The sequence below is a fragment of the Genypterus blacodes genome, unplaced genomic scaffold (assembly GCF_046128005.1).
Source record: "Genypterus blacodes isolate CSIRO-AG114 ecotype Tasmania unplaced genomic scaffold, CSIRO-AGI_Gbla_v1 ptg000037l_1, whole genome shotgun sequence".
In the NCBI taxonomy this organism is placed as follows: domain Eukaryota; kingdom Metazoa; phylum Chordata; class Actinopteri; order Ophidiiformes; family Ophidiidae; genus Genypterus; species Genypterus blacodes.
Window position 1 is genome coordinate 4,487,501 of NW_027466850.1, and position 24,690 is coordinate 4,512,190.

Genomic DNA, 24,690 nt, shown 5'->3' on the forward strand with positions numbered 1-24,690 from the left:
GGGGCTCATGTTGCTGTGCGGTGTAACGGCGTGTTCACCTCACAGCAACACACACACACACTCATTTAACGTTTGCTGCCTGTTTTGTGATTGATTGGATCGTAGGCGGACATAGGACATTTTGTACTCGTGAAGCGGTTTCATCTCTCATGTGTCTCTACTGTACGTGTTTACATTCACACAGGCAGGTCGAACAGCATTCAGGTCACACTGAGCGTGAACGCTCTTAAACACTGCTGCCTAGATGAAGCTTTCATGTTGAGAAAGGATCTGTGACTCATCTGCATAGTAAATCTGAATATGAAGCATTGCATCATCCTGAAAATAGGAAGATTAGTCTCATTGTTGTTTAATCTCTGATGTGATCTGACTCACAGCTGGATATTACAAAACAATGACATAAGGAACACACACACACACACACACACACACACACACACACACACACACACACACACACACACACACACACACACACACACACACACACACACAGTAACTCCAGTGACAGCAGAGACACACACACACACACGTTCCTCTCCCAGCTCAGCTCTCTTGACAGGAAACAGATCTGAGTTGTAATTTGCACTCACACTTCCTTTGCTATGATCCAGGTTTTTAACCCCTCGTGTCTCCCATCCTGGACATTTTCATACCAATGAGTAGAACAAAAATTCATTTAGTAGTTTATATTTATTTATTTGCTGCACTGAAAACTTTGGGTTGAGATTTTATTTTGTTTTTCTTTCCCTTTTTGATTCCCTGTAAATGGAGGAGCTCTTGTCTTCTTTTGATACTGTACATATTGTTTGTTTTATAAGGATTTTAAATGCAGGTGATGATGAAAGGGAGAATCTTATATTTGAGGAATGAAGTAATGAATGAACAAAATGTTACAAAAGAGGAAAATTAAACTTCTAAGTGACGGATCAGTCCAGGGGTCGGGAGCCTTCTTCCTATCGCCGGCCATTTTGATTGACATCCCTCGGGGGCCATACCAAATGATTGAACACAAAACAGTACAGAGTCTGGTTAAAGAAACACACACACACGATTGAATATGTTTATTGTTAGATATGTTTCTGGTTGTAGGATTGTTGTGTTGCAGCTCGTTCTCAGCTTTAACTGGTAAAGCCCTGTAACACACACACACACACACAGTTAGGCAAATGAGTGCTAGATGTGTGCTGTGTCAACTTCTTATTATGACATCATTACACCAGAGTGACCTAATGCGATGGCCGGAGCCGTTCCTCCCTGGTGAGGCGTCTGATGTCGGGTGGCAGTGAAGACGACGCTACCCTCAGCTGGTGTCCCAGGTTTGGGTCGGTCAGGTTTGACTGCAGCCGAGTCTTAGCGAGAGCGAGTTTAGAAGAGAACTGCTCACAGCCGTACGTTGTCGTAAACAGAGATGCAAACCTAAGGCCGTGTCTCCTCAGAGAAGGAAAGTGCGCCACGCTTAGATACCGTTTGTAGAATTCAAGCAAAGGCAGATTCCTAAATCGACCCCTGAGCTCATCGCTGCTCTGCAGCTCGATTAACTCCAGCTGCAGGTGAACTGGAGCCTCAGCTGCTTTCACATGGAATGGCATTGCAAATATCTCCATTTCAGTTTGTTTGCTCTTCAGGTCCTGGAACCTCTCGCCAAAGGCCTGAAGGAGTTTGGAACATTCCTCAGCGTATTCTGACGTCACAGCTGGCTTCTGCTCTTGTAGAGTAGGAAAGTGCACAGCGACTCCCTTTGCCAGTTGCACTTGCCACAGATTTAGCTTCGTTTGAAATGCTCTCACATTTGAGAAGAGTGAACTGAGAGGCAGGTTAGGAGCTTGGAGGTTTACATTCAGCTTTGACAGGTGCTTGGTGATGTCCACCATGAAAGCTAAACACACAGCCACCTGCTGTCACTTAGTTCAACCACCGGGTTCCCCTTCATCTCCATGAACTGCTTTACTTCTTCCCTCAAGTTGTAAAACCGTGCAAGTGTACCTGCACGACCCAGCCACCGCACCTCACAATGGTAAAGCAGATCTCCATGCTCAGACTCCAGCTCACTCAGCAGCTCCTCGAACTGAGGGCTGTTTAGTTCTCTGCTTTTAATGAAGTTTATGGTGGAAACAGCTATTTTCATCACAGCATTGAGCTTCGGGGAGTGTGCACACAGGTTCTCCTGATGTATGATACTGTGGCATACAAATAACTGACTTGGATCCAGGCTGAGACGACTCATTTCTTCTCTGACCAATGCAGTCAATCCATGTTGGGCACCGACCATTGCTGGAGTTCCGTCCGTCACCAGGCCGCTCAGCTTCTCCAACTGCAGGTCAAATTTGTTCATACCCAGAACAACTTGCTCAAACAGATCCTTCCCTTTAGTTGTGCCGTGCGTGGCTTGCAGAGTGAGCATTTCCTCAGTGATGTCAAAGTCAGCTGCCCGGAAAGACAGACACTCGCTCGTTTTGATTGTTGAATTGCTCTCTGAACATTAAACTGTTTGTTTTGAAAGTATCAATTCAATTTTCAGTTATGACACAAATCTCTTTCCCACTTCTATGTTTGAATTGCAAAGATAGTCAGTATGTTTTCTACTCTTAAAACCAAAATTACGTCCCTCCTTGTGTCAGTGAACGCACCACCAGAAAAAAGAGGAGCAACTCAAACGCCTTGAACGCCCAAAATTTCCTGGGAAAAGTCACATGACGTCACAAACTCCGCCTTCAACTGCCGCCCGCGCCGCTCACATACAGCGCGCTTGTTTACTATCACTGTGCTGCGCCACCGCCGCTTCGCCGGCCGAACTTTACCGGGGCGGTGCATGCGTCTGACCAAACCAAGCGCATCCTGACTCAACCCCGCCCCCTCACCATTGGTCCACCAATACCGAGCCCTATCGTCACTCCGTCTCTATGAATATTCATGATTTTTCGCGGGCTTTCTGTACCACGTGAGTATTTTCGCGCGAACAGCGATTCACAGGAGGAAGACGGTTTGAGTGTGCAGGAGGAAGAAACGAACACAGAACTCTGAACACAGAACCATGGCGGTGAGTGGAAACAACGATATTAGAATGAGAACAATACTGAACACAACGTAGATGCAGGAAGGAGTTACGACATGTTTACGTTTGTTTTACGACATTTATAGTTCGTCAGCATCACAAAGCCAGATTGGGTTCGAACTTTTCTCTCACGTCACACAGAGACTGAGTGTTCAAATGCGAAATAAATACAATCTACGTTTGAATACATACATCCTCTAAAACCGGTTTGTTTTGCAGCACTAGCAGGCAGATTGAGTGTGAATCCTGTTGTCTGGTTGCGTAAAGAGATCTGACCATGTGGCTGCTGCTTGATTTAGATTGATCACAAGGACAAATACAGCTGAGATCAACAAAGATGAGGAGAATGGACACAGCTGGAAATGAACAGAGGAGAAATTAAACTATGTAAAGTCAAATACACCACAGCTGCACTAAACTAAAGTGTTTAAAAGTGAATAAAGTCTTAGATAAGTTAGATTTGTTGATGACAGGCCAGAGAGGAGAGGATGATTCAACCCATTGTTCTGTTTGAGCCTCTAGTCTGTGATGATGACCCAGATAACATAGTTGCTTGCATTCTGTTGATAGTTTTTCTCCTAGTTGGTTGATCATAAATGTAAACATGTCTGAGCTGAAGGATCTGAGCGTTCACATGTGCAGCCTCGTCTCATCGCGCACCAGTGACTGATCCCCGTCTCCCTTTTGTTGACAGGATTCATCCGAGTCGTTCCACATCGCCACCAGCCCCAACAGAGGCTCCAGGAGAGGAGACATGACCTCCAGCCCCGGGAGAGACCTGCCCCCCTTTGAAGACGAGTCCGAGGGGCTGCTGGGAGACGTGACCCTGCCTGGAGAAGAGGAGGAGGATGGAGATGGAGAGGAGCTGATCGGGGATGGGATGGAGAGGTGAAGATGAGGGAGGGATAGAGGGCTAAGGCTGTAATGTCGCCGTGTTGTCCAGCAGATGGCGACATTTCTTCCCTTCCTGCACATTTACCTTCTACCCTGATGCCTCAGTTTGTTCTGGACAGAGTGTTAATCTGTGCTGTCGCCCTGTTTCCCCTCCAGGGATTACCGTGCCATCCCGGCCCTGGATCAGTACGAGGCAGAGGGTCTGGACCTGGATGACGAGGACCTGTCGGAGCTCTCCCCCGGAGCCCGTGCTGCAGCTGAGGAGGCCATGAGGAGGAGGGACATAGAGCAGGGCATCAGCGGGCGGCTGAGGAGGGGGCTGCTGTACGGTGAGGAGCGCCACCTGGTGGAGGGAGGAAGAGACCTGTGTGTGTGTGTGTGTGTGTGTGTGTGTGTGTGTGTGTGTGTGTGTGTGTGTGTGTGTGTGTGTGTGTGTGTGTGTGTGTGTGTGTGTGTGTGTGTGTGTGTGTGTGTGTGTGTGTGTGTGTGTGTGTGTGTGTGTGTGTGTGTGTGTGTGTGTGTGTGTGTGTGTACACACGTGTACAGTCTCACTAAACGGGTAACTTTGTCTTCATCCAGACAGCGAAGATGAGGATGACGAGCGCCCGGCTGCTCGGCGACGACGATTGGCGGAGCGGGCGGCTGAGGGAGGAGCCGGGGACGGAGAGGACGAGGAGATGATAGAGAGCATCGAGAACCTGGAGGACATGAAGGTTCGTCCCACACTGCTGCTCCTGTAGGAACGATGCAGAACTCCCGACGGAACCTAAATGTCCCAACATGCACTCTGTCTGCAGGGTCACTCCGTCAGAGAGTGGGTGTCCATGGCGGCGCCCAGGCTGGAGATCTACAACCGCTTCAAGAACTTCCTGCGGACTCACGTGGACGAAAACGGCCACAATGTGTTCAAGGAGAAGATCAGCGACATGTGCAAAGGTAAAGGGGAGGGGCTTCATGCTCCTGATGTGTGTGTGTGAGTCTGTGTGTGTGTGTGTGTGCTTGTCAGACACAGTTTGTCTTTGAGTGACACCCTGACTCGTCTGTCTCCAGAGAATAAGGAGAGTCTGGTGGTGAACTATGAAGACCTGGCAGCCAGAGAACACGTGCTGGCCTACTTCCTCCCTGAGGCTCCGACTGAGATGCTCAAGGTAAACAACTCTCTCTCTCTCTCTCTGTTTACAATTTCCCCAAGTCTGTGGTCTGTGAGACACGTCTGACCTCATTCCTGTGTGTGTGTGTGTGTGTGTGTGTGTGTGGTGGTTCAGGTCTTTGATGAGGCAGGTAAGGAGGTGGTCATGGCCATGTACCCCAAATACGACCGCATCGTCCACGAGATCCACGTCCGCATCTGCAACCTGCCGCTGGTGGAGGAGATCCGCTCCCTCAGGTAACACACACACACACACACACACACACACACACACACACACACACACACACACACACACACACACACACACACACACACACACACACACACACACACACACACACACACACACACACACACACACACACACACACACACACACACACACACACACACACTGTTCTCCTCCTCAGTGCGACCCGATCAGACTCACATCTCCTCCTCCTCCTCCTCCTCCTCTTCCTCCCCAGGCAGCTCCACCTGAACCAGCTGATCAGGACGAGCGGCGTGGTGACCAGCTGCACCGGCGTCCTGCCTCAGCTCGGCATGGTCAAGTACAACTGCAACAAGTGCAACTTTGTCCTCGGCCCGTTCTTCCAGTCCCAGAACCAGGAGGTGAAGCCGGGCTCCTGTCCAGAGTGTCAGTCCCAGGGTCCCTTTGAGATCAACATGGAGGAGGTGAGAGGAGGAGGAGGAAGAGGAGGAGGGATTTGTTCTGTTTCTATGCTGTCAAAAGATTGAGCCTTCATCTTCATCTTCCTCTCCTTCCTCAGACCGTCTACCAGAACTACCAGAGGATCACCATCCAGGAGAGCCCAGGGAAGGTGGCCGCCGGCCGCCTGCCGCGCTCCAAAGACGCCATCCTGCTGGCCGACCTGGTGGACGGCTGCAAGCCCGGAGACGAGATCGTGAGTCCGGCTGAGGAACGAGCAAAGTCTGGGTGATTCAAGTGCAACCACGTCCGTTTCTTCATCAATCCTCTTCCTCCTCTTCGTCTCTCAGGAGCTCACTGGGATCTACCACAACAACTACGACGGCTCGCTCAACATGGCCAACGGCTTCCCCGTGTTCGCCACCGTCATCCTGGCCAATCACATCACGCGCCGGGATCAGGGCGTGGCCGTGGCCGAGCTCACCGACGAAGACGTGAAGGCCATCATGACTCTGTCCAAGGACGAGCGCATCGGAGAGAGGGTGAGTCGCCGCACACGCTCTCCCACGTACGTGTCGGAAGAAGGGTATGACATCATCGGGCGGGCGCTAACTAACCACGCTCTGTCTGTAGATCTTTGCCAGCATGGCGCCGTCCATCTACGGACACGAGGACATCAAGAGAGCTTTGGCCCTGGCGCTGTTTGGAGGAGAACCAAAGAATCCAGGTGAGACTCTGAGGTGACGGCTTAGAGCTCCTCTGAGTTTGGGTGCGTTTGATGTTTACGCCTGTCTGTCTGCTGCAGGTGGGAAACATAAGGTGCGTGGTGACATCAACGTGCTGCTGTGTGGAGACCCAGGGACCGCCAAGTCCCAGTTCCTCAAGTACGCAACTTCTTCTTCTAACATTTAGTAAAACTAACAGATTGATATTTGCTGAGTCATCCCAGCCTTACGGAGCAGGAAGTCTGTGATGGTGACGCCGTGCTGTGTTTCCTCCGCAGGTACGTGGAGAAAGTGTCCAGTCGAGCCGTGTTCACCACGGGACAGGGAGCCTCGGCCGTGGGTCTGACCGCCTACGTGCAGAGACACCCGGTCACACGGGAGTGGACGCTTGAGGCCGGAGCGCTCGTGCTCGCCGACCGCGGCGTCTGCCTCATCGACGAGTTCGACAAGGTGAGAAGGTCGACGGATCAGAATCCACCTGCTTTGGGTTTGTGGTCCTAGTCCTACACACACACACACTCACTCACTCACTCACTCTCGCTCCCCTGACGGCTCCGCCCCTCTCTCCAGATGAACGACGCAGACAGGACGAGCATCCACGAGGCGATGGAGCAGCAGAGCATCTCCATCTCTAAAGCCGGCATCGTCACCTCGCTGCAGGCCAGGTGCACCATCATCGCCGCCTCCAACCCCATCGGTGCGTACCAGCGCCGCAAAGCCGCCGCAGCGTCTCTGACCTGATGGAGGTTTAGATGGAAATAACAGACCTCTTCTTCTTCCTCTTCCTCTTCCTCCCCTCACAGGCGGCAGGTACGACCCCTCCCTGACCTTTGCAGACAACGTGGACCTGACGGAGCCCATCGTGTCTCGATTTGACGTCCTGTGTGTGGTCAGAGACACCGTCGACCCCGTGCAGGTACACACACACACACACACACGCGCACACGCACACGCACACGCGCAGACACACACACACACTCAGTCCTGTGCTCTAACACTGCTGTGTTGTTTGGTTCCGTCCCGTCCAGGATGAGATGCTGGCGCGCTTTGTGGTCGGCTCCCACATCAAGCATCACCCCAGCAACAAGGACAGCGGCGTGGCCCTGGAGGAAGTGGTTCTGCCCAACTCCTCCGACGTCCCGACCATCCCACAGGAACTCCTCAGGAAGTACATCATGTACGCCAAAGAGAGGGTACGAAGACACACACACACACACACACACACACACACACACACACACACACACACACACACACACACACACACACACACACACACACACACACACACACACACACACACACACCCCCTCTGACTGGGTCGTTACTGTAAGGTGGTGGTGTGTGATCGTGTGTGTGTGTGTGTTCAGGTTCATCCCAAGCTGAACCAGATGGATCAGGACAAGGTGGCTCGGATCTACAGCGAGCTCCGCAGAGAGTCCATGGTGAGTCTGCACACACGCCGCCGCCGCGCTAACACAGCAGCTTATGAAGGGTGAAGTAGACTAAAGCTCCTCCTCCTCCTCCTCTTCCTCCCCCTGCAGGCCACAGGCAGCATCCCCATCACCGTGCGTCACATCGAGTCCATGATCCGCATGGCCGAGGCTCACGCCCGCATCCACCTGAGGGACTACGTGCAGGAGGACGACGTCAACATGGCCATCAGGGTCATGCTGGAGAGCTTCATCGACACGCAGAAGTTCAGCGTCATGAGGAGCATGAGGAAGGTGAGGGGACACAGACACACACACACACACCCTGCTCTTTGCACCTTCACGGTTTCACAGATGTACAAACCCTCACCTCCTTGTGTCGTGGTCTCTGTCTCCAGACCTTCGCCCGCTACCTGGCCTTCCGCAGGGACAACAACGAGCTGCTGCTCTTCATCCTGAAGCAGCTGGTGGCTGAGCAGGTGACCTACCAGAGGAACAGATACGGAGTCCAGAACGACACCATCGAGATATCAGAGAAGGACCTGCAGGACAAGGTAAAGGGCCGAGGACAGACGGAGACGGGACCTGATGTGGCCTCTGTTTACACCTGTGTGTTAATCTTCTTCCTCCTCCTCCTCCTCCAGGCCCGTATGATCAACATCCACAGCCTGTCTGCCTTCTACGACAGCGACATGTTCCGCTCCAACAGGTTCTCTCACGACGGCAAGAAGAAACTCATCCTGCAGCAGTTCTAGAGACCTCGACCTCCTTTGTCTCCTCGTTCCCCTTGTCGTTCCTGTTTCAGGACCCAAACTGAGTCTGAGAGAACTTTAGTACCTGTGTGTTCATTGTGCTGGTTTCCATGGTGAGCGGTTGGCATGGCAGTGATCTCATGCAGGTTCACTGCTTCATGTTTCTGCATGACGACCTCATCAGAAAGAATAAGAGAAACAGGATGAATCTCTCCGTGTGAGCTTTTGGTCCATGTGTGACCAAATAGGACTCCGTTCGTGAGTGTGTGAGTTTGTGCTGACACACACACACACACACACTCCTCTGGTCCTCTCAGCTTTGGGCTGTTTGTAAATAAATGTACATTCAATGTTCTTGAAAGAAGCAGCAGCCAGATTCCTGTGATGCATCTTTGGTTTCTCTCATCTTTGTTGCTTAAGTTGTAGATTGACTACTTTCGACACATTTTGACTTGATAACGTTCAGATTTGATCAAATTGGTTGATGGAAAAGGGGAAATATTAAAAAACCAATGTGATGTCAGAAGGCAAACTAACATCCAGATGTTTCAGCTGCTGTGTTGTGTAAAGAAGATGAAGTTTGTTCTGTTGGATAAAGTTAATGTTGGATTGTTCTGTTTTGATATAAACGTATAAAATGTATTAAACATTTGAGTCTTTTCTTACTTCCTTCCCTTGCTCATTAATGTGATGTAATCTAGTTCTATAGGTTCAAGTACATCAGTGGGTAGAAGAGACGTGTGTGTGTGTGTGTGTGTGTGTGTGTGTGTGTGTGTGTGTGTGTGTGTGTGTGTGTGTGTGTGTGTGTGTGTGTGTGTGTGTGTGTGTGTGTGTGTGTGTGTGTGTGTGTGTGTGTGTGTGTGTGTGTGTGTGTGTGTGTGTGTGTGTGTGTGTGTGTGTGTACCTTTTTTACTCTGTACACTGTTGAAGTTGGACTTGCAGATAATCCTGACGTCATTCTCAGATGTGATCATTGCTGCACATCCTCCATTTTCTAAAATAAAGTTTGTAGTGTAAATATAAGCAAAATAAACTAATATGTACAGGATTTGATTAGAAAATAACAGGTTTTGTTATTTCGCTTGAAGTACAGAGTGTTAATGTTAAAACTCACGCTGTTAAACATCCAAACATTGCAGAGTTCAACGTTTCCTCCCCAAAATTCACTTTGTCATTGATGAATATTTCAAATTCTCTCCGTCACCCCAAAGCGCACCTGCCATACAGCGACTCTTCCGCCATCTAGCGGCCGCTCAGTGGAACAGCAGCCGAGCGCACACAGACTCCAGCTTCGGTGCGGCAGATCGGAGCTCTGACCGGAGCTCCGTCCACACGCAGCCCGTCCGCTGGTCCCTGTCTGCCCGCTGTGGCTCCGCTCGGGCCCCGCAGAGACTTTGTAGCCCCGCACACCGGCAGTTCCGGCAGCCATGAACGCGTCTTCCTCCTGACGGGAGCATCTGCAGCTGAATCAATCCACTACTGAGGAAGAGGAGGAGGATGTACACTGCAGCAGTCATGCCGGGCCTTCTGCACATCATACTGATTGGTAAGTGTTTGATTTATCATCGATCTCACCTCATTAGTGAACTAATACCGAACCACAACCAACGATAGTGACGTCATAACTTCACAGGACACACTGTTCTAAGGATAAACGTTATCCCCGGAATAACAGGATCAAAACAGCAGCATTCCCTAGATGTGAACTCATCACAGGCATCCTACGTCCCTGCAAGAATATGATTTATGTTCAGTCATGAATGGAACCAGCAGCTGGTGACAGGGTGCGTTTGTTTTTATGAAGCAAGCAGATTAATTCATTTGTGTGAAGTATGGATACATGTGGCTGTGCGGGGGCGGCGCGCAGCAGCACAACTACATCAACAAACACACACACACTGCGGTGCCTGAGGTAGTGACACACACACACACACACACACACACACACACACACACACACACACACACACACACAGCCGTCATCATCAGTTTTTATTGGAGTGGTGATATTTGAAGTCGTTCTAATAAACAAGCTGTCATGACTTTGTTGCAGATCGTAAACACACACATTGTAATGAGAAAAAGGGGAAATAAAAACGTCAATCAAACACCTGGCGCTAATCTGAGATGAAATAAAACACAAAGCATCACTAAAGGTATCAGATCTTTATGTATAAACCCTTAACTCCATTTAACAGATCTCATCATTCCATCCCTGCATGTCCAGATGTCCTCTAAGACCAAACTGCTCCTCTAAGCATGAGTGTGCACTTAGCTGACAGCACAGTTTGCTATTTCAGGGTGCAGAAGATCCAAATGTCGGTCCTGCTGCTCCAGGCTCAGTGTGGTTTTGGTGAAATGTAAAACGTGTGTGTCTCTGTTCCCGGAGCCTCTCGTGTCGCCGGTGGCACCCGGACCTTCAGTCTTTACAGTCAGCGTGCAGCTTATCTGTGTTAAGCTGATGAGACAAACTCAGCTGTTCACTGTCACCATGCAGGCTCAGTCCCTCAGGCCGGACCGACACCGCAAAGTCTGTCTCAAAGTAATTAAGCTGCACAGTCGCCTCTATCACCAAAGGCCTCAGGGTTACTGGAGAACTGGAGGAATGATCCGTATGTCTATAAGTGAAGAGAGGAAGAGGATGATGAGGATGATGATGGTGACACACATGAGAATAACAATGAAGCCAGAGTTTTACTACATTTTCACAGAATATAAATGGAGTTTACTGAACTCCATCTCCACCTGGATTAAAGCTCAATCGCCCAGGGGAAAATAAATCTGGTCCTAAGTCCTTCATTGTGCTGGAAATAGTTTCCTCTTCCTGCCAAAGTATTTGTTCTTATATTTGACATCACTTTGTCAAAGGCGGTGTAAGAGGCTCTCAGGCTGCTCTGGGTGGATTAGCACCAGCTGCTCCTCCTCCATGTTTGGACCGTGTGGCCATAATTGGGGGAATAGAGACCAAACTGAGACTGGATGTTGTAAGAGTTTAGAGGCCGAGCAAAGCCAGGAGCCCCAAACCTCTTTAATGGGACAACAAGGAAACCAAACGAGGAAGGAACCTTTGAACTGCTAAGGAGATTGTTGGCCGGATTCATGTCACAATCTCTTACAGAATTCCTTTGGGAGCTTATTTACTGTAGCTTATGCAGTTTTCCTGAGCCGGTCCTGTGCATGAACGGACTGCAGCCTGGTGGTTTCACAGTGTTTCACCATCCTGACAGCACCGGGCCAAGTCAGACCAGATGGAAACTACAGTGTAGCCAGAATCATGTGAAGGGGGAAGAGTTATGATTATTCTTAGTAAACACAAGTCAGCTAAACTTTGTCAAACACTTCCAATCATGATGACTTAACAGGAGTCTCCTTGTTTTGGTGTTGACATGCATCCTAAACCATGCATCCTAAACCATGCATCCTAAACCATGCGTACTAAACCATGCATCCTAAACCATGCATACTAAACCATGCATACTAAACCATGCATACTAAACCCTGCATCCTTCACCATGCGTACTAAACCATGCGTACTTAACCATGCATCCTAAACCATGCATCCTAAACCATGCATCCTAAACCATGCGTACTAAACCATGCATACTAAACCATGCATCCTAAACCATGCATCCTAAACCATGCGTACTAAACCCTGCATCCTAAACCATGCGTACTTAACCATGCATCCTAAACCATGCATCCTAAACCATGCATCCTAAACCATGCATCCTAAACCATGCGTACTAAACCATGCATACTTCCGTGTTGATGGGCACTTGAGAGGAGGTGCTGGGTGGAGTTGAATGCAAACCGCCAGAGTGCAGTTTGTTACTCATCTTACATCTAAACTGCCCTCAGCCATGTAATATTCATCTCAGAGGGCCTGCTTGTGGTTGCTCACAGATTCGTACAAACAACTTATAAAATGCCTTTCACAGTGAGATGTTCACTTCCCATTACCAACCAATCTGCCTCCCAATGTACAGAAACCACAGAAGAAGGGGTGTGTGTGTGTGTGTGTGTGTGTGTGTTATCTGACCCTCTGCAACCTTCATCTCCCATCACACTCCTCTCGTCGGACGCAGTGATGCATTATTGGGATCCAGGCAGTAAAGCTCAGGTCTCTCACAGCTACAGAGCAGGTTTCAGTCCCTCTCGAGGCTTTAATGGACCTTAAAGTGCCGACACAAAGTCTTCATCTGCTGCCAAAGATCCTCCTCCAGAAGTTTCAAGGTGAAGCTATATTATTGATTCATCTGTGATTCTCCTGGTGCTGCCTTTAAACCCTCCTTACTTCAACCAACTGATGTCCTGTTTGAGGGTCCTGGTCCTCACAGAAATGGAAATGAGAAATCTCTCTGCACACACACACACACACACACACGTCTCCTTTATTGCTGCGTGTGGTGCTGACTCGGGGGTTTTGTGGAGCAGAGAGATGACTTGTCTACAGGGAAACAGGTCACTTCTCTGTTCCCCCGCCTGTGTATCCTCACGTCTGTCCTTCATCCTTCATCGTCATCCTCAGAAAGACGTGGAACAAGCAGAGCATTGTGTCGGTCATTGCTCTTTTGAAGGTGAACTTCACAAGAACACTTACAGAGCTTCATCTATGGTCACATAGATGACATAGATGCCTCCATGTAAAGGCATCATTACAGAATGACATCATGTGGGTCAGTTTAGTAGTTTGGAAAGCTCCGGGGACTTCCTGTGGTCCGGCCTGAGCCCCTCGTGTCACCTCGGTGCAGGGGGGCTTTGGGCTGTTGGGTCTGAGCTTATAGGGAGGCTGGTTGACTATGATACTGTAATCTGCTCAGTCAGCCTATGAGGTCAGACGACCATCTGTGGCCCCAGACAGAGACAGAGCACCATGAGATAGAGCAGGCAGATGGTAGAGGTGGGCTCTGCTCTGTGCTGAGTAGTAGGGATTAGAGATGTGGATGGAGGGATGGAGGGATGGAGGGATGGATGGATGGAGGAATGGATGGATGGAGGGATGGATGGATGGAAGGATGGACGAAAGACTGAAGTATGACAGATAAGGCACTGATACTTCCCTAAGCAGATTTAAATGAGACAAGAGTCTGTTAGCGCTGCAGGAGCCACATATGAAATGAAAATCACATTTTCCAGGTCGATCAATCAGATTTCCTGAGCAGCCAGTATGATGGTTGAAGTCCTAACAGCCTCCATATTCACTGTCTGTTTACATTCTCTCACTCTTTCCTGCAGCGTCTCTGAGCAGCTGTGATGCCTTCAGGCTGGGTTCTTCCCAGCACAACGTACCGTTCAGCCCTCAGGATGAAGGCCCGGTCCAGCCGCATCTCATCCAGGAACTAGTCCGAGTCAAACGCCACGCGGTCCAGGACTTAGTCCTTGCCCAACCACATTTGGTCCACGACATCGGCCGGCCAGAGATCCACGAAGCGTCTCGCTCCCAAGCCAGGAGGGAAACGGCGACCTCATCTCATTCACCACAGTCCTCTGTCAGCCAGGATGTAGCCAGACCCCGCGCCATCGTGGAGGGCAACGTGGACGTGGTGGACGAGATGGAGGTGAGCTGAAGTTGGTTGATGAATATTTATGGTTGAACAGGACAATTTCTATTCAGTTTGTAGTTTATTTACACATTTATGATTCCATTTAATGATGAAATGTACAGGATTGTCTGGTAATATCTGAACCCTAAATGAATAACTGCATGGAAAAGTGAATGCCAGCCTGAATGTAGCACCGTGTATTGATTGGTTGCAAGCAGTGCAGGAGAGATTCATGCGATGTGTCATTTATGTCTTGTACCTTTTCATAAATACCATCTATCTCTCTTCCTCTCCACAGCGTATGGTCCATCTGACGGTTCCCCGGGGAGCAGACGGCTACCCAGAGACAGAGCTCCTCAGCGGGCCAGGAACCGGCGACACCTCCTCAGAGGCCTCAGGCTTCTACGGCACAGACGCAGAGGACAGAGACCGAGGGGAGGAGGGAGGAGAGGACAGGGAGAGGAGAGGGGAGGATGAAAGAGGAGAGGACGACTGGGAGGACAGAGAGAGGAGAGGGGAGGATGTGAAGGAAGAGGAGAAGGAAAGCAGAGGAGCGAGAGAGAAGCAGAAGCTCCATGATGAGCCGATCTGGGACAGCTTAGAGGTCAATCACACCACGCCTGATCTGGACGCTCTGATTGGTAAGAAGCTCTCCACACCACTTAGATATAACAGGATGCCTCTACAGGGCACACACACACACACACACACACACACACACACACACACACACACACACACACTCAAAAGAAACGGACATAGAAACAAGTTCCTGACGCGTGTTCCCCAGGTTACAGTCTTTGTCTCTTTGCGTTACCCAGGTTACAGTCCATTCTTTGATGACTCCCAGCAGCAGCAGCAGCAGCAGCCCAGACTCTCCTCCCCAGCTGAGGTGCAGGACTCTGGGCTCCAGGAGCATCAAGCCTCCCCAGTCCTGGAGGTGAGCACCAAGAAAACACACCTTTAGATTTCACTGCGACATTCCATTTCATGTTGTTTGTCTAACTATAGCTACGCCTCATGAATGTAATAATAACTGTTCCATTTAGGTGTCCAGGGGCCCAGGTAGTGTGCAGATTGAAACAGAGCCGTTGTTATTGTTATGTGTTACATCTGTGCTATTACAAGGCAAACTCTCTCCCCTGGAAACATGTCTTCATGTTCAATGAGACCAAACTGAAGCTTCACTGCTGAGTCAGGCACCTGCACTTTCCTCTACACTATATTTACTCCCAACAAACACACCACCAGCTCCTATCTGCTCCAGTCATTTCCTGGGGAAGCGAGGCTATCAGCACCACCACAGGTTCAGTTAAGGTGGTGCTTTATCAAAGAGCGGGTTTAGTCTCAGGTGGGTCCTGGATACCTGCACTGATACACACTTACCTTTAAAGGCATTTGCAGTTGAATTTGATCTGATGTAATGTAGGGTTGGGTTCCTCTCTGCCCCCCACACTCTCACATTGTTCTAGCAGTGTGGAGGACACAGAGCACTGATGGATCAAGCACCAAAGAGCTGTAATTGAATAACAGGGATAGAGAGAGAGATAGTGCATCAAACAATCACTTCATAACAAGTTAAGGTTCGATCCAGCCTGGGGTTAACTCTTACTGCGACTAAGATGAACAACTAATACAACTACTACTACTGCAACCACCCTAACCATGACCTGGTGACCTGCTAATGCTATTATGTGACTGTAATGTGTTGTGTGTTCCCAGGTGGCTCCTTCACAGAGGGAGCTGTGGGAGGGCGAGGGAGAGGAGGAAGGTCAGTCCAGCGGCTACGGAGTCGGAGTCGTTCACCCCTCCGTCGCTACAGCTGCAGCGACGTCTGCTCCCTCTGCTGCTGCGGCTGGAGGAGGAGGTGCAGCAGGAACCTCCGCCCCTGAGACGGACACGGGCACCGACTTTGCATTGCTGGACAACGATTCAAACGGTGGGCCAGTTATTGAATGGGTGCTTGGACACAACTTGACCCTTTTTCCGATGCTTAACTGACTCAGGGCTTCTCTCTTCAGATGAGTCGCTTCCTGAGGACCATCGGAGAGGAGGGACACATAACTGCACCTTTTATATGCAGAGGCCCACTGTCCCATGGGTGGACATGGAGGAGGAGACGGGACAAGAAGGTGTGAGGACGTCTCAGCACTTCTCTTGTCTTTAATATTGTATTGTTTGTCTTTTTAATCATCAATAATTATCAAGATGTAGAATAATATTTGACTGTATTTTCTTGGATTCAATCAAGGTTTTAGGCCAAAAGAAAGAGAGGAAGAGGAGGAAGAGGAGTGGAGTCAGATGGAGACCGACGGGGTGAGAGCCATCGCCCCGCTCACCACTGAGCCGTCCCCCACCATCGGCCTCACTGACCCTTCCTGGGACTGGATGGAGAAGACCACGCCCCTGCAGACACTGAGGTCAGAGGTCAGGGGAGGTGAGGTCAAGGAGTTTTTCCTCCCAAACAGTGAGCTGGATGACATACAGGAGCCAAAGCAGGTACTTTGAAATACAATAGAACAAGACTTCACTCTTTCACTCAATATTTATTAAGTTTTCTTTTAAGTGTTTAAGTGTTTCTTTTGAAATGCTTCAGGTTGTGTGTGTGGACTGGAGCGATCTGGTTGGACGTGGTTATGTCATCCTCAACATGACCAAGAACTTAAACTGTGTAAGTATACGGATGTAAAAGGAAAGGTGCAAACTTTAAACCATTACTAGAGAAGTGTGTGGTACAAAAACAACAAAACTCACAATAAATGTAAACACAGAAGAAAAGAGGCATCACATTCTCAAAAATCTGTGTGTGTGTGTGTGTGTGTGTGTGTGTGTGTGTGTGTGTGTGTGTGTGTGTGTGTGTGTGTGTGTGTGTGTGTGTGTGTGTGTGTGTGCGTGTGTGTGTGTGTGTGTGTGTGCCCGCCCGACAGGATGAGTTCCGTGCAGATCAGGGTAGACGGTTGCTGAGGATCATGGAGGAAGTGTTTGCTAGAAGGATGAACAGCCCTGAGGGATCATGGGTACTGTACCTCAACAAGCCCACACACCAGCAACACCAGCTGCTGATGAATGTGGCCTCTGAACGAGGTACACACACACACACACACACACAATAACATCTATAGACACATCCTCACACTGGCCTGTAGTTCACATTAATGTCCTGATTCTTGCAGGTGTGATCGCCACAAAGGAGGTGCTGGGCATGCTGGGAGAGATCAGGAAGAGCTTACCTGAGGTACACAGAGTCAGAGTGAGGAGAGTCAGAGTCAGTATTCCCTCTTGTTGTCGGTGTAGAACAATATTCAGCTTGTGTGTGTGTGTGTGTGTCCACAGGTGGGCATCCAGAACTACAGTTCAGCCACTAGTTGTCAGTCTCGCCTCAGTCAGACGCGTAGCGACTACGGCAAGCTGTTTGTGGTGCTGGTGATCATCGGCTCAGTCTGCATGGTCATCATCACATCTGGATTCATTTACATCTGCTGGCAAAGACGACTGCCTGCAACCAAGACGACGGTACCTGAACACACACACACACACACACACACTCCAGATACTGTCTTCAGAAGCATCTCAGTCTGAGTCAATTGCTCTTATCTGGCAGTTCCGTGCTGAGGAACTTCACTTTGTGGAGAATGGTTGCCACGACAACCCCACGCTGGACGTGACCAATGACAGCCATCCTGAGATGCAGGAGAAGAAGCCGAGCACCAACGGGCTCAAAGGGGGAGGGGAGGGAGGGGGCAAGGAGGACAGCAGCCGCTGGCAGGTGACTGGATGGATGAGTGGAAGGAGAGGAAGAGGTGAAGAAGACTCTCAGTTCTGCCCAGTTTCTAATCTTTCATCTTTTTTTTCAGGGGTTTGTCAACCAAGCCGCAACTGAGGAGGAAGAAGAGGAGCAAGATACACATCTCTGATAGAGAAATGAGATGAGGTGAAAGGTTACAAGGATGGACTGGGGATCACAGAGAGAGAGAGAGAGAGAGAGAGAGACAGAGAGAGAGAGAAAGAGAGAGAGAGAGAGAAAGAGAGAGAGAACAGGCTGTCCTCTGACACTGGGGTCTAACAAACACATTGGTCTAAACTTCTTTCTTGGCATGTGAGCTTTGCAGTATCTTCATGCTACATGTGACAGGGAGAAACCCTGAGACACGCCCCAACATCAAACACTTGGATTTGTCGCGTCGTGTCGTGTTTATAATCCTGAGTGTGCCTTATGACTTTGACCTTATGACCCTCTGTCTGAATGTAAAGAAGCTTTCTAAGGTCGGAGCACCTGTGAGGGCTGAGAGGTAAAGAAAGAGAGGATTCACCCGATTCATGGCTATAATACCCAACATAGCTTCTCTAAACATCTGCTTTCATGTAGTAATAGTATAATCGTGTACTGTGTGTGATATTTGACCCCAGTGTCCACTCCTCTTCTTCTCCTCCTCCTCCTCAGCTTTGAAAAGGGAGACGGACCTGTCGAGACTTTTTAAAGGTGTAAATGTTTTGGCACTTTCTAAGTCCCTATCTGACGCTCAGAATGGAAACGTTGCATCTTGTCCCACACGCTGTATTACAGTGCTGATACACACTTTCTCTGTTTTGCTTATGGGAATGATCGTTGTGGCCCGGGACACTCATGGTTAAAGTCCACAAGCTACATGATTGCTACACTTATGTGCCGCTCGCCTAATATGCTTGTTCAATAGTGTTGGAATAGCTGCTGCATCTACCTGCTGAGCACATGGGCAACACTTACAGGCCACATGGATGAAAACATAGCATGTCAATATACCAAACGTACAAGAAGTCAGTGTTTGAACTGAACCTTTTGTTTTCCAAGTTACTCCTGTCCTGTCTGTGTCAACAAGGACACGTCCTGCTCACCGGGCTCAGCTCTGAGTCATCGTGTTTCTGTGTGAGTCATCTCAGAGTCGCAGCGCCTGAGTCACCAAGGTCCTCTCAGAGTGCCACTGTCCTCTCAGAGTATAACTGTCCTCTCAGAGTATAACTGTCCTCTCAGAGTATAACTGTCCTCTCAGAGTGTAACTGTCCTCTCAGAGTGTAACTGTCCTCTCAGAGTGTATCTGTCCTCTCAGAGTGTCACTGTCCTCTCAGAGTATAACTGTCCTCTCAGAGTGTATCTGTCCTCTCAGAGTGTAACTGTCCTCTCAGAGTGTCACTGTCCTCCCCAAGAAACAAAACTGATGTCTCCATTCATGTCCAAGTTGACTGAAGGTCTTCTAAAGTCGGACGGGACTGGAATTAAATTTGAGTCCAAGAATAACAAACAATTAAATAATAATTGTCTTGTTAGCACTTTGTTCTAACACATGATGTCATACATTTATAATGTGATGAACCCAGCCTGAGATATTTCAGTGAAATATTTGACAATAAGACGACTATAGAAGTAGTTCTGTTCATTATATTTAGTGGTGCTTTTGTTTTCTTTAGTTCAGATTGTTGTGTCCCTGTTGTCTCTGTCCTCTGCTGGAGCAGGTCGTGTTGCCCGTCTGCCTGTGTGTGTGTGTGTCAGCTTCTTTACTCAGACGCAGCAGTACTGTATATGGCTTCACTCTAAGTATGCTGATTGATATGCGCTTTGTCAGCTTAGCAGGACTTCCGTAGTGTTCAGGATTCCCTGGTCCATCCTGAACATGCTGCAGTATAATGAGCCTGAGAGCAGAAGGCTCAGTCCTGCTCACTGAGACCTACAGGAGCATGCAGCTCTCAGCACCGCAGCAAGTAGCAGTGTTACACAATCTACACATTATGTTGCTGTTCATTTCTGTAAACCTGAATTCAACATTCTGACAGTTTTTGCCTTTTGTTGTACCGATTCAGTTTTCCTTCTAAGGTCAATCTAGGTTTTGACAAATGTTTCCTGTCAGTAAAACTTGTTTGCAGTCATTAGCAGTGTTAGCATCAACGAGCCTTTGAACCTTCATTTGTCTCAAACTAACTAACTAAAGTTCGTTTTCTTGAGTTTTAATTGTATTTGGCTTTTCTGATTGAGTTTCTTAAGTTTAAATGTTTGAATGTCTGTATGTTGAAGCATATTTTGTCACATATTGCGCCACTCTTTTGGTTGCCTGTGTAAAAAGGTCAATGTGAGAAATAAAATAAGAACAAAATGTGCGTTTATGAGATTTATTGGCTCTTCAAATGGAAAACTGGGGTTAGAAAATAGATGTTTGGGAGAGCAGAAGAAGAAGAAGAAATGCTTTGATGATGTGAGGACTATTGATGGAGTTTGCCCTTAAACCGGAGGGTGGCAGCACTGCGCCACAGTAGCGCATAATCTACCGGGAATCACAGGAAGAAGAAGAACACGCAAGCTAGCAGCTACGTACGCGGCCAGACGTTGGGTTCAGCGTTTCTGCTCCGCGCTGAGAATGAGACGCGTCAGGTTTGTCCGATCACAACAATCTCAACTCAATCATCAACCCACAGCCTCACAGACGCAGAAAGTAGTAGTTTGTAGCTTCCGCGCTATTCTATCCGAGGGAGCCATTGTTGTTTGTTAGCTAGCCTAGCTTGTTAGCTCTGATCGAGCTGCTGCTAAATTCTTCTTTTCTGTGCTCACAAACCTCCACAGATCTCAGAATTCATACGCATCTAGTCACACATTTTAATAGCTACGTGTCATTTTAGCGACGTTGTAATCCGCTCCTGTTGTTGAGTCACTGCACTCAACAACAGGAGCTTCGTGACAGCAGATTGTTGGCAAACAGGCAGTAAGTTGTGTAATAACGTGAAATCAAACCCGAGTGAGGCTCAGCTGTGCGGGTTTGATGCTCGGTTACAGGGCAGCGATGTTAAAGTAGCGCGTTTATAAACTGTTAGTTCGACACAAGAAGGATCGTGCTCAGGTGAACTTTAGATCTTTATTCACTTAATAATGATTCATACTCAGAGAATAGAGTCTAAGATTTTAACTGTAAGCGTTGACATATTGTGTAGCGTCCATTGAAGTTACAGACGCTACTTTTGACAGGTGAACTTGTTTAGCTGACAGTAGCGAGCAGCACTACAGTAAGCTAAACAAGTTAGCTAGTAGCGAGGCAAGCGGCTGTCACTGACACACACACACACACTCACACACCGCCCTCGTCCTTCAACTTTGGACTCTGACTTAAAGTCCGAACAAACTCTTTACTTAACTTGTACCCACTCTAACGATTCTGGTTCTGTTCAACTCAGCCGCGTGTTGCCATGGCAGCAGCGGGTCGCTCCCTGTGTAAGCTACTCTGCATCATTTTCATGTTTACTTATCACAATAATCAAAACAATCTGTTCATAGTGTGGAGTACTCATGGCTGTTGTTGTTTTGTGTGACGTCATCATCCAGCCTGCCGGTGTGATTGATTGAACGCAGCAGCACAGTGACAGAGCAAAGTCCTGTTAGGACCGGACCGGTCCAGACCTGAACCACGAGTCAGATCAGCCTGAGCTCTCTGAGGCTCACATGGCTGGAGGGGAACATTCTTACTGAGGGGCAGAGACATGTTCAGGCTCAGCTGCAGCAGGCTCAGCTGCAGCAGGCTCAGCTGCAGCAGGCTCAGCTGCAGCAGGCTCAGCTGCAGCAGGCTCAGCAGCGCTTTAAATCACATTTAGAAATGGATTCCATCTGTCCAGCTGCAGTGTGAACATCTGGATTCATGTGTTGATGTCTCTCTCTCTCTCTCTCTCTCTCTCTCTCTCTCTCTCTCTCTCTCTCTCTCTCTCTCTCTCTCTCTCTCTCTCTCTCTCTCTCTCTCTCTCTCTCTCTCTCCCCCCCCGCTGCAGGGATGAGCAACAACATCCAGCGTGATCCTGCATCATCGCCGCTCTGTTGGGTCAGACCCCCGCCCCCCCCACCTGCTCAGGCCTGCAGTCCAGCCTGACCTAGATAAGCCCAGACACACCCAGCACCCTGTGTGTGTGTGTGTGTGTGTGTGTGTGTGTGAGCTCCACCAGCCCCTCGCCTCTGCCCACATCCCTCCTAAGATAAGACGATGTACTGCCTCCAGTGGCTGCTTCCTGTGCTGCTGATCCCCAAGCCGCTCAACCCGGCGCTGTGGTTCAACCACTCCATGTTCATGGGCTTCTACCTGCTCAGCTTCCTGCTGGAGCGGAAGCCCTGCACCATCTGTGCCTTGGTCTTCCTGGCCGCCCTCTTCCTCATCTGCTACAGCTGCTGGGGCAACTGCTTCCTGTACCACTGCCAGGACGCCGCGCTGCCGGATACCGCGCACGACCCCGCCATCGTAGGGACTTAAGGACGGGAGAGAGAGAGAGACACCGGCGAGGGGCGAGGGAGGAGGCGTCGCTGGAGAATGGTTGCAGAATGACACTGCCACGCTGTCAGAGGGGGAGGAGGAGGCGGAGGATGGTGGGCGGGGCTTGAGCCGCCGCTGGAGGGGGATTCCATGGAGCAAAGGTGGAGAGAGGAGGAGAGGAACCGGCTGTGGAGGAGTTTGATGGCAGATTTGAGCGAGCTGTAAGGACAAACAAGGGGGCGGAGCAGAGGAGGAAGAGAACAAGACGAAGAGGAGGGGGAGGAGCTTAACCTGAAATGCTGAGAGGTCACGAAGTTCATGTTCAGTAACTTTTCATTCCAGCATTTAGAGACCAGACGCCACACGTGACGTGGAGCTCTGGACGAGACTCCTCCCTCTGGATGAGACTCCTCCCCCCTGGATGAGACTCCTCCCCCCTGGATGAGACTCCTCCCCCTGGTGGCTGAGACTCGCCTCATCGCTTTAGACCGAGGCGTGGATGTGGGACGACTTCAGACATCGACACAGCAAAGTGTTTATGATCCGGCCTGAGTAAGGTGTCACAACACGGGACAATCAATAACTATGCTGTGAAGACTTCCCCCAACACACACACACACAGACACCTCTTGAAAGGTGCTTAAATGCTGATAAACTGTCTCTCCTCTTCGTGTCTTTGATGGTGACTCCGCCCCTCTCCTCGTCTTCCTCCCCTCCTCTTCCTCGTCCTGAGCTGTACTCTTTGTTTTCTTACCTTTTTGTTTTCCTTTGCATGGGTTTTTGCCTTTAGGTTGATTTTTTTCTTTCCCTACTTTTTGTTCCTTCACGTGTATTTTAATTAAAAATTGCTGAGCGTTTCCCGTCAGAGGAAAGTGGGCGTGTCTGTGTGGAGGGTCAAAGGTCGAAGGCTTCGGTTGGCTCTGTGTTTTTACGACGAGTCGATGAATGTAGAAAGCTGGCGAGACGCAAACAAACATGATCAGTATTCCTCCAAACGGGAATGATGTTTAATAATAATGTTTCCATTGCAACGAGGCGCCGCGTCGCTCGGCTTCGGCGGCTGTGATCAATGATCTTTTTTTTCTTCTTTTTTTTTTTTTTTTACATTGGCAACGTGGATGGAAAATGTTGCCAGCAACTGTAAGCAATATGTGAAGCTGCACGACTCATCAGGGAGCGATGATGTCATACGCTTCATCTGTGCGTCACAGTCCAAAGTGTTCAGCTGTCAGACACAGGCTAAGGTGTTTGTACTCTATAGGTGTGTGCGCCTGGGGATCTTTGTGTGTGTGTGTGTGTGTGTGTGTGTGTGTGCGTGTGTAGCCTCCTGATGCAGCGGTTGAACACGTTCTCCTGCTACATGATTACATTGATTTTAATTAAAATAAAGTTTCTTCCTTCTCAACGCAAGAACCTGCGTCATAATGAGTGTGTGAACTTTGTGTGTTTCTAAAAGGACAATTGGAGACAATGGATCATTTAGAGTTGTTGGTTGAGGTCCAAACAATGAATGATAAGTTGATATTTGTACACATTTATCCTCACATCCTCATATTTTATTACAAAGATGGAAAAGGTAATACACAGCACTGTTAATATGTACACACACACACCCACTCAACATGTCTGACGCTTCACATTCCTCAGTGACAGCCTGGACTCATAAATAACTCTTATCTGTAAACATGTTGGGTTTGTAGCTGATTCCTAAAGCAGCAGCAGGAGCCTGAGGACCAAACTGACAGACGGCTTTGATGCAGGAGTGATGAGTGGTGGCAGCTGGTGTGTTCTGCAGTCTGACTGTAATCATCTTCTACTCTCTGGAGGGTTTGTGTTTGAGTTCACGTATGAGGAACTGTATTGTTGTTGGTGACTCTCATTCCTTCTCTCTCTTCTTCTCTCTTTCATTCAGCTCACTCCTTCATCCTCGTCCACTTGTCTGCTTCCTTCATTGCATCTTTAAAGCTCAACCTGATCATTCTCTTTGTAGGTACGTTGCTTTTGCACCAGCAGCTTACGGAGCTTCATTCTCAACCATTGATACTGAACTCTCTCTAGAACGTGATGTGAATGTGACTTCAGCTTGGGCAAAACAAGTAAATGACTCACAAGAAACTGGCTAACTGTTTAGTTCCCACGGCAGGGACTTGACCCGGCAAACAAACTGTAAATAACCCAGTCACAGAGGTCACAGGTCAGTCTAACCACAACCAAACCTCTGGTGTGGTGAGTTCAGG

At 49.0% G+C, this 24,690-nt stretch overlaps 4 protein-coding genes across 4 annotated transcripts in view; all 4 read left to right on the top strand.

The window, feature by feature from the left end:
- The window catches only part of pigu (phosphatidylinositol glycan anchor biosynthesis, class U), a 4,715-nt gene extending 3,782 nt beyond the window's left edge, over positions 1–933 (top strand). Inside the window, exon 12 of the mRNA XM_076147383.1 lies at positions 1–933. This exon is cut by the window's left edge and continues 822 nt beyond it. The gene's annotated coding sequence lies outside the window, so the exon portion shown is untranslated.
- Positions 934–2,960: 2,027 nt separating this feature from the next.
- mcm2 (minichromosome maintenance complex component 2) lies at positions 2,961–9,328 on the top strand. The gene is made up of 20 exons (XM_076147451.1): positions 2,961–3,040; positions 3,750–3,943; positions 4,106–4,278; positions 4,529–4,662; positions 4,747–4,885; positions 5,000–5,097; positions 5,215–5,336; positions 5,570–5,777; positions 5,873–6,007; positions 6,102–6,293; positions 6,385–6,478; positions 6,557–6,635; positions 6,755–6,926; positions 7,047–7,173; positions 7,280–7,392; positions 7,505–7,669; positions 7,847–7,921; positions 8,021–8,203; positions 8,308–8,463; positions 8,554–9,328. Exons 1-20 carry the CDS (start codon positions 3,035–3,037, stop codon positions 8,662–8,664), a joined length of 2,676 nt encoding a protein of 891 aa, XP_076003566.1. The 5' UTR covers positions 2,961–3,034; the 3' UTR covers positions 8,665–9,328.
- An 830-nt stretch (positions 9,329–10,158) lies between these two features.
- Positions 10,159–18,225, top strand: podxl2 (podocalyxin-like 2). The gene is made up of 13 exons (XM_076147124.1): positions 10,159–10,207; positions 13,897–14,219; positions 14,503–14,845; positions 15,026–15,144; positions 15,927–16,143; positions 16,226–16,336; positions 16,456–16,703; positions 16,801–16,875; positions 17,132–17,288; positions 17,378–17,439; positions 17,538–17,717; positions 17,806–17,970; positions 18,059–18,225. The coding sequence occupies exons 1-13, from the start codon at positions 10,159–10,161 to the stop codon at positions 18,116–18,118; spliced, it is 2,109 nt and encodes a 702-aa protein (XP_076003239.1). The 3' UTR covers positions 18,119–18,225.
- A 2,263-nt stretch (positions 18,226–20,488) lies between these two features.
- blcap (bladder cancer associated protein) lies at positions 20,489–23,858 on the top strand. The gene is made up of 2 exons (XM_076147326.1): positions 20,489–20,601; positions 21,981–23,858. The coding sequence occupies exon 2, from the start codon at positions 22,190–22,192 to the stop codon at positions 22,451–22,453; it is 264 nt and encodes an 87-aa protein (XP_076003441.1). The 5' UTR covers positions 20,489–20,601; positions 21,981–22,189; the 3' UTR covers positions 22,454–23,858.
- The last annotated feature ends 832 nt before the right edge of the window (positions 23,859–24,690 follow it).

Bases quoted from the DNA above. Each gene is read 5' to 3' on its own strand.
- podxl2 (XM_076147124.1), top strand. From the start codon at position 10,159: ATGTACACTGCAGCAGTCATGCCGGGCCTTCTGCACATCATACTGATT. The intron at 15,145-15,926 runs GTGAGCACCAAG...GTGTGTTCCCAG, and splicing joins AAGCCTCCCCAGTCCTGGAG to GTGGCTCCTTCACAGAGGGA. The intron at 17,971-18,058 runs GTGACTGGATGG...CTTTTTTTTCAG, and splicing joins AGGACAGCAGCCGCTGGCAG to GGGTTTGTCAACCAAGCCGC.
- blcap (XM_076147326.1), top strand. From the start codon at position 22,190: ATGTACTGCCTCCAGTGGCTGCTTCCTGTGCTGCTGATCCCCAAGCCG.
- mcm2 (XM_076147451.1), top strand. The intron at 6,294-6,384 runs GTGAGTCGCCGC...CTCTGTCTGTAG, and splicing joins ACGAGCGCATCGGAGAGAGG to ATCTTTGCCAGCATGGCGCC. The intron at 8,464-8,553 runs GTAAAGGGCCGA...CTCCTCCTCCAG, and splicing joins AGAAGGACCTGCAGGACAAG to GCCCGTATGATCAACATCCA.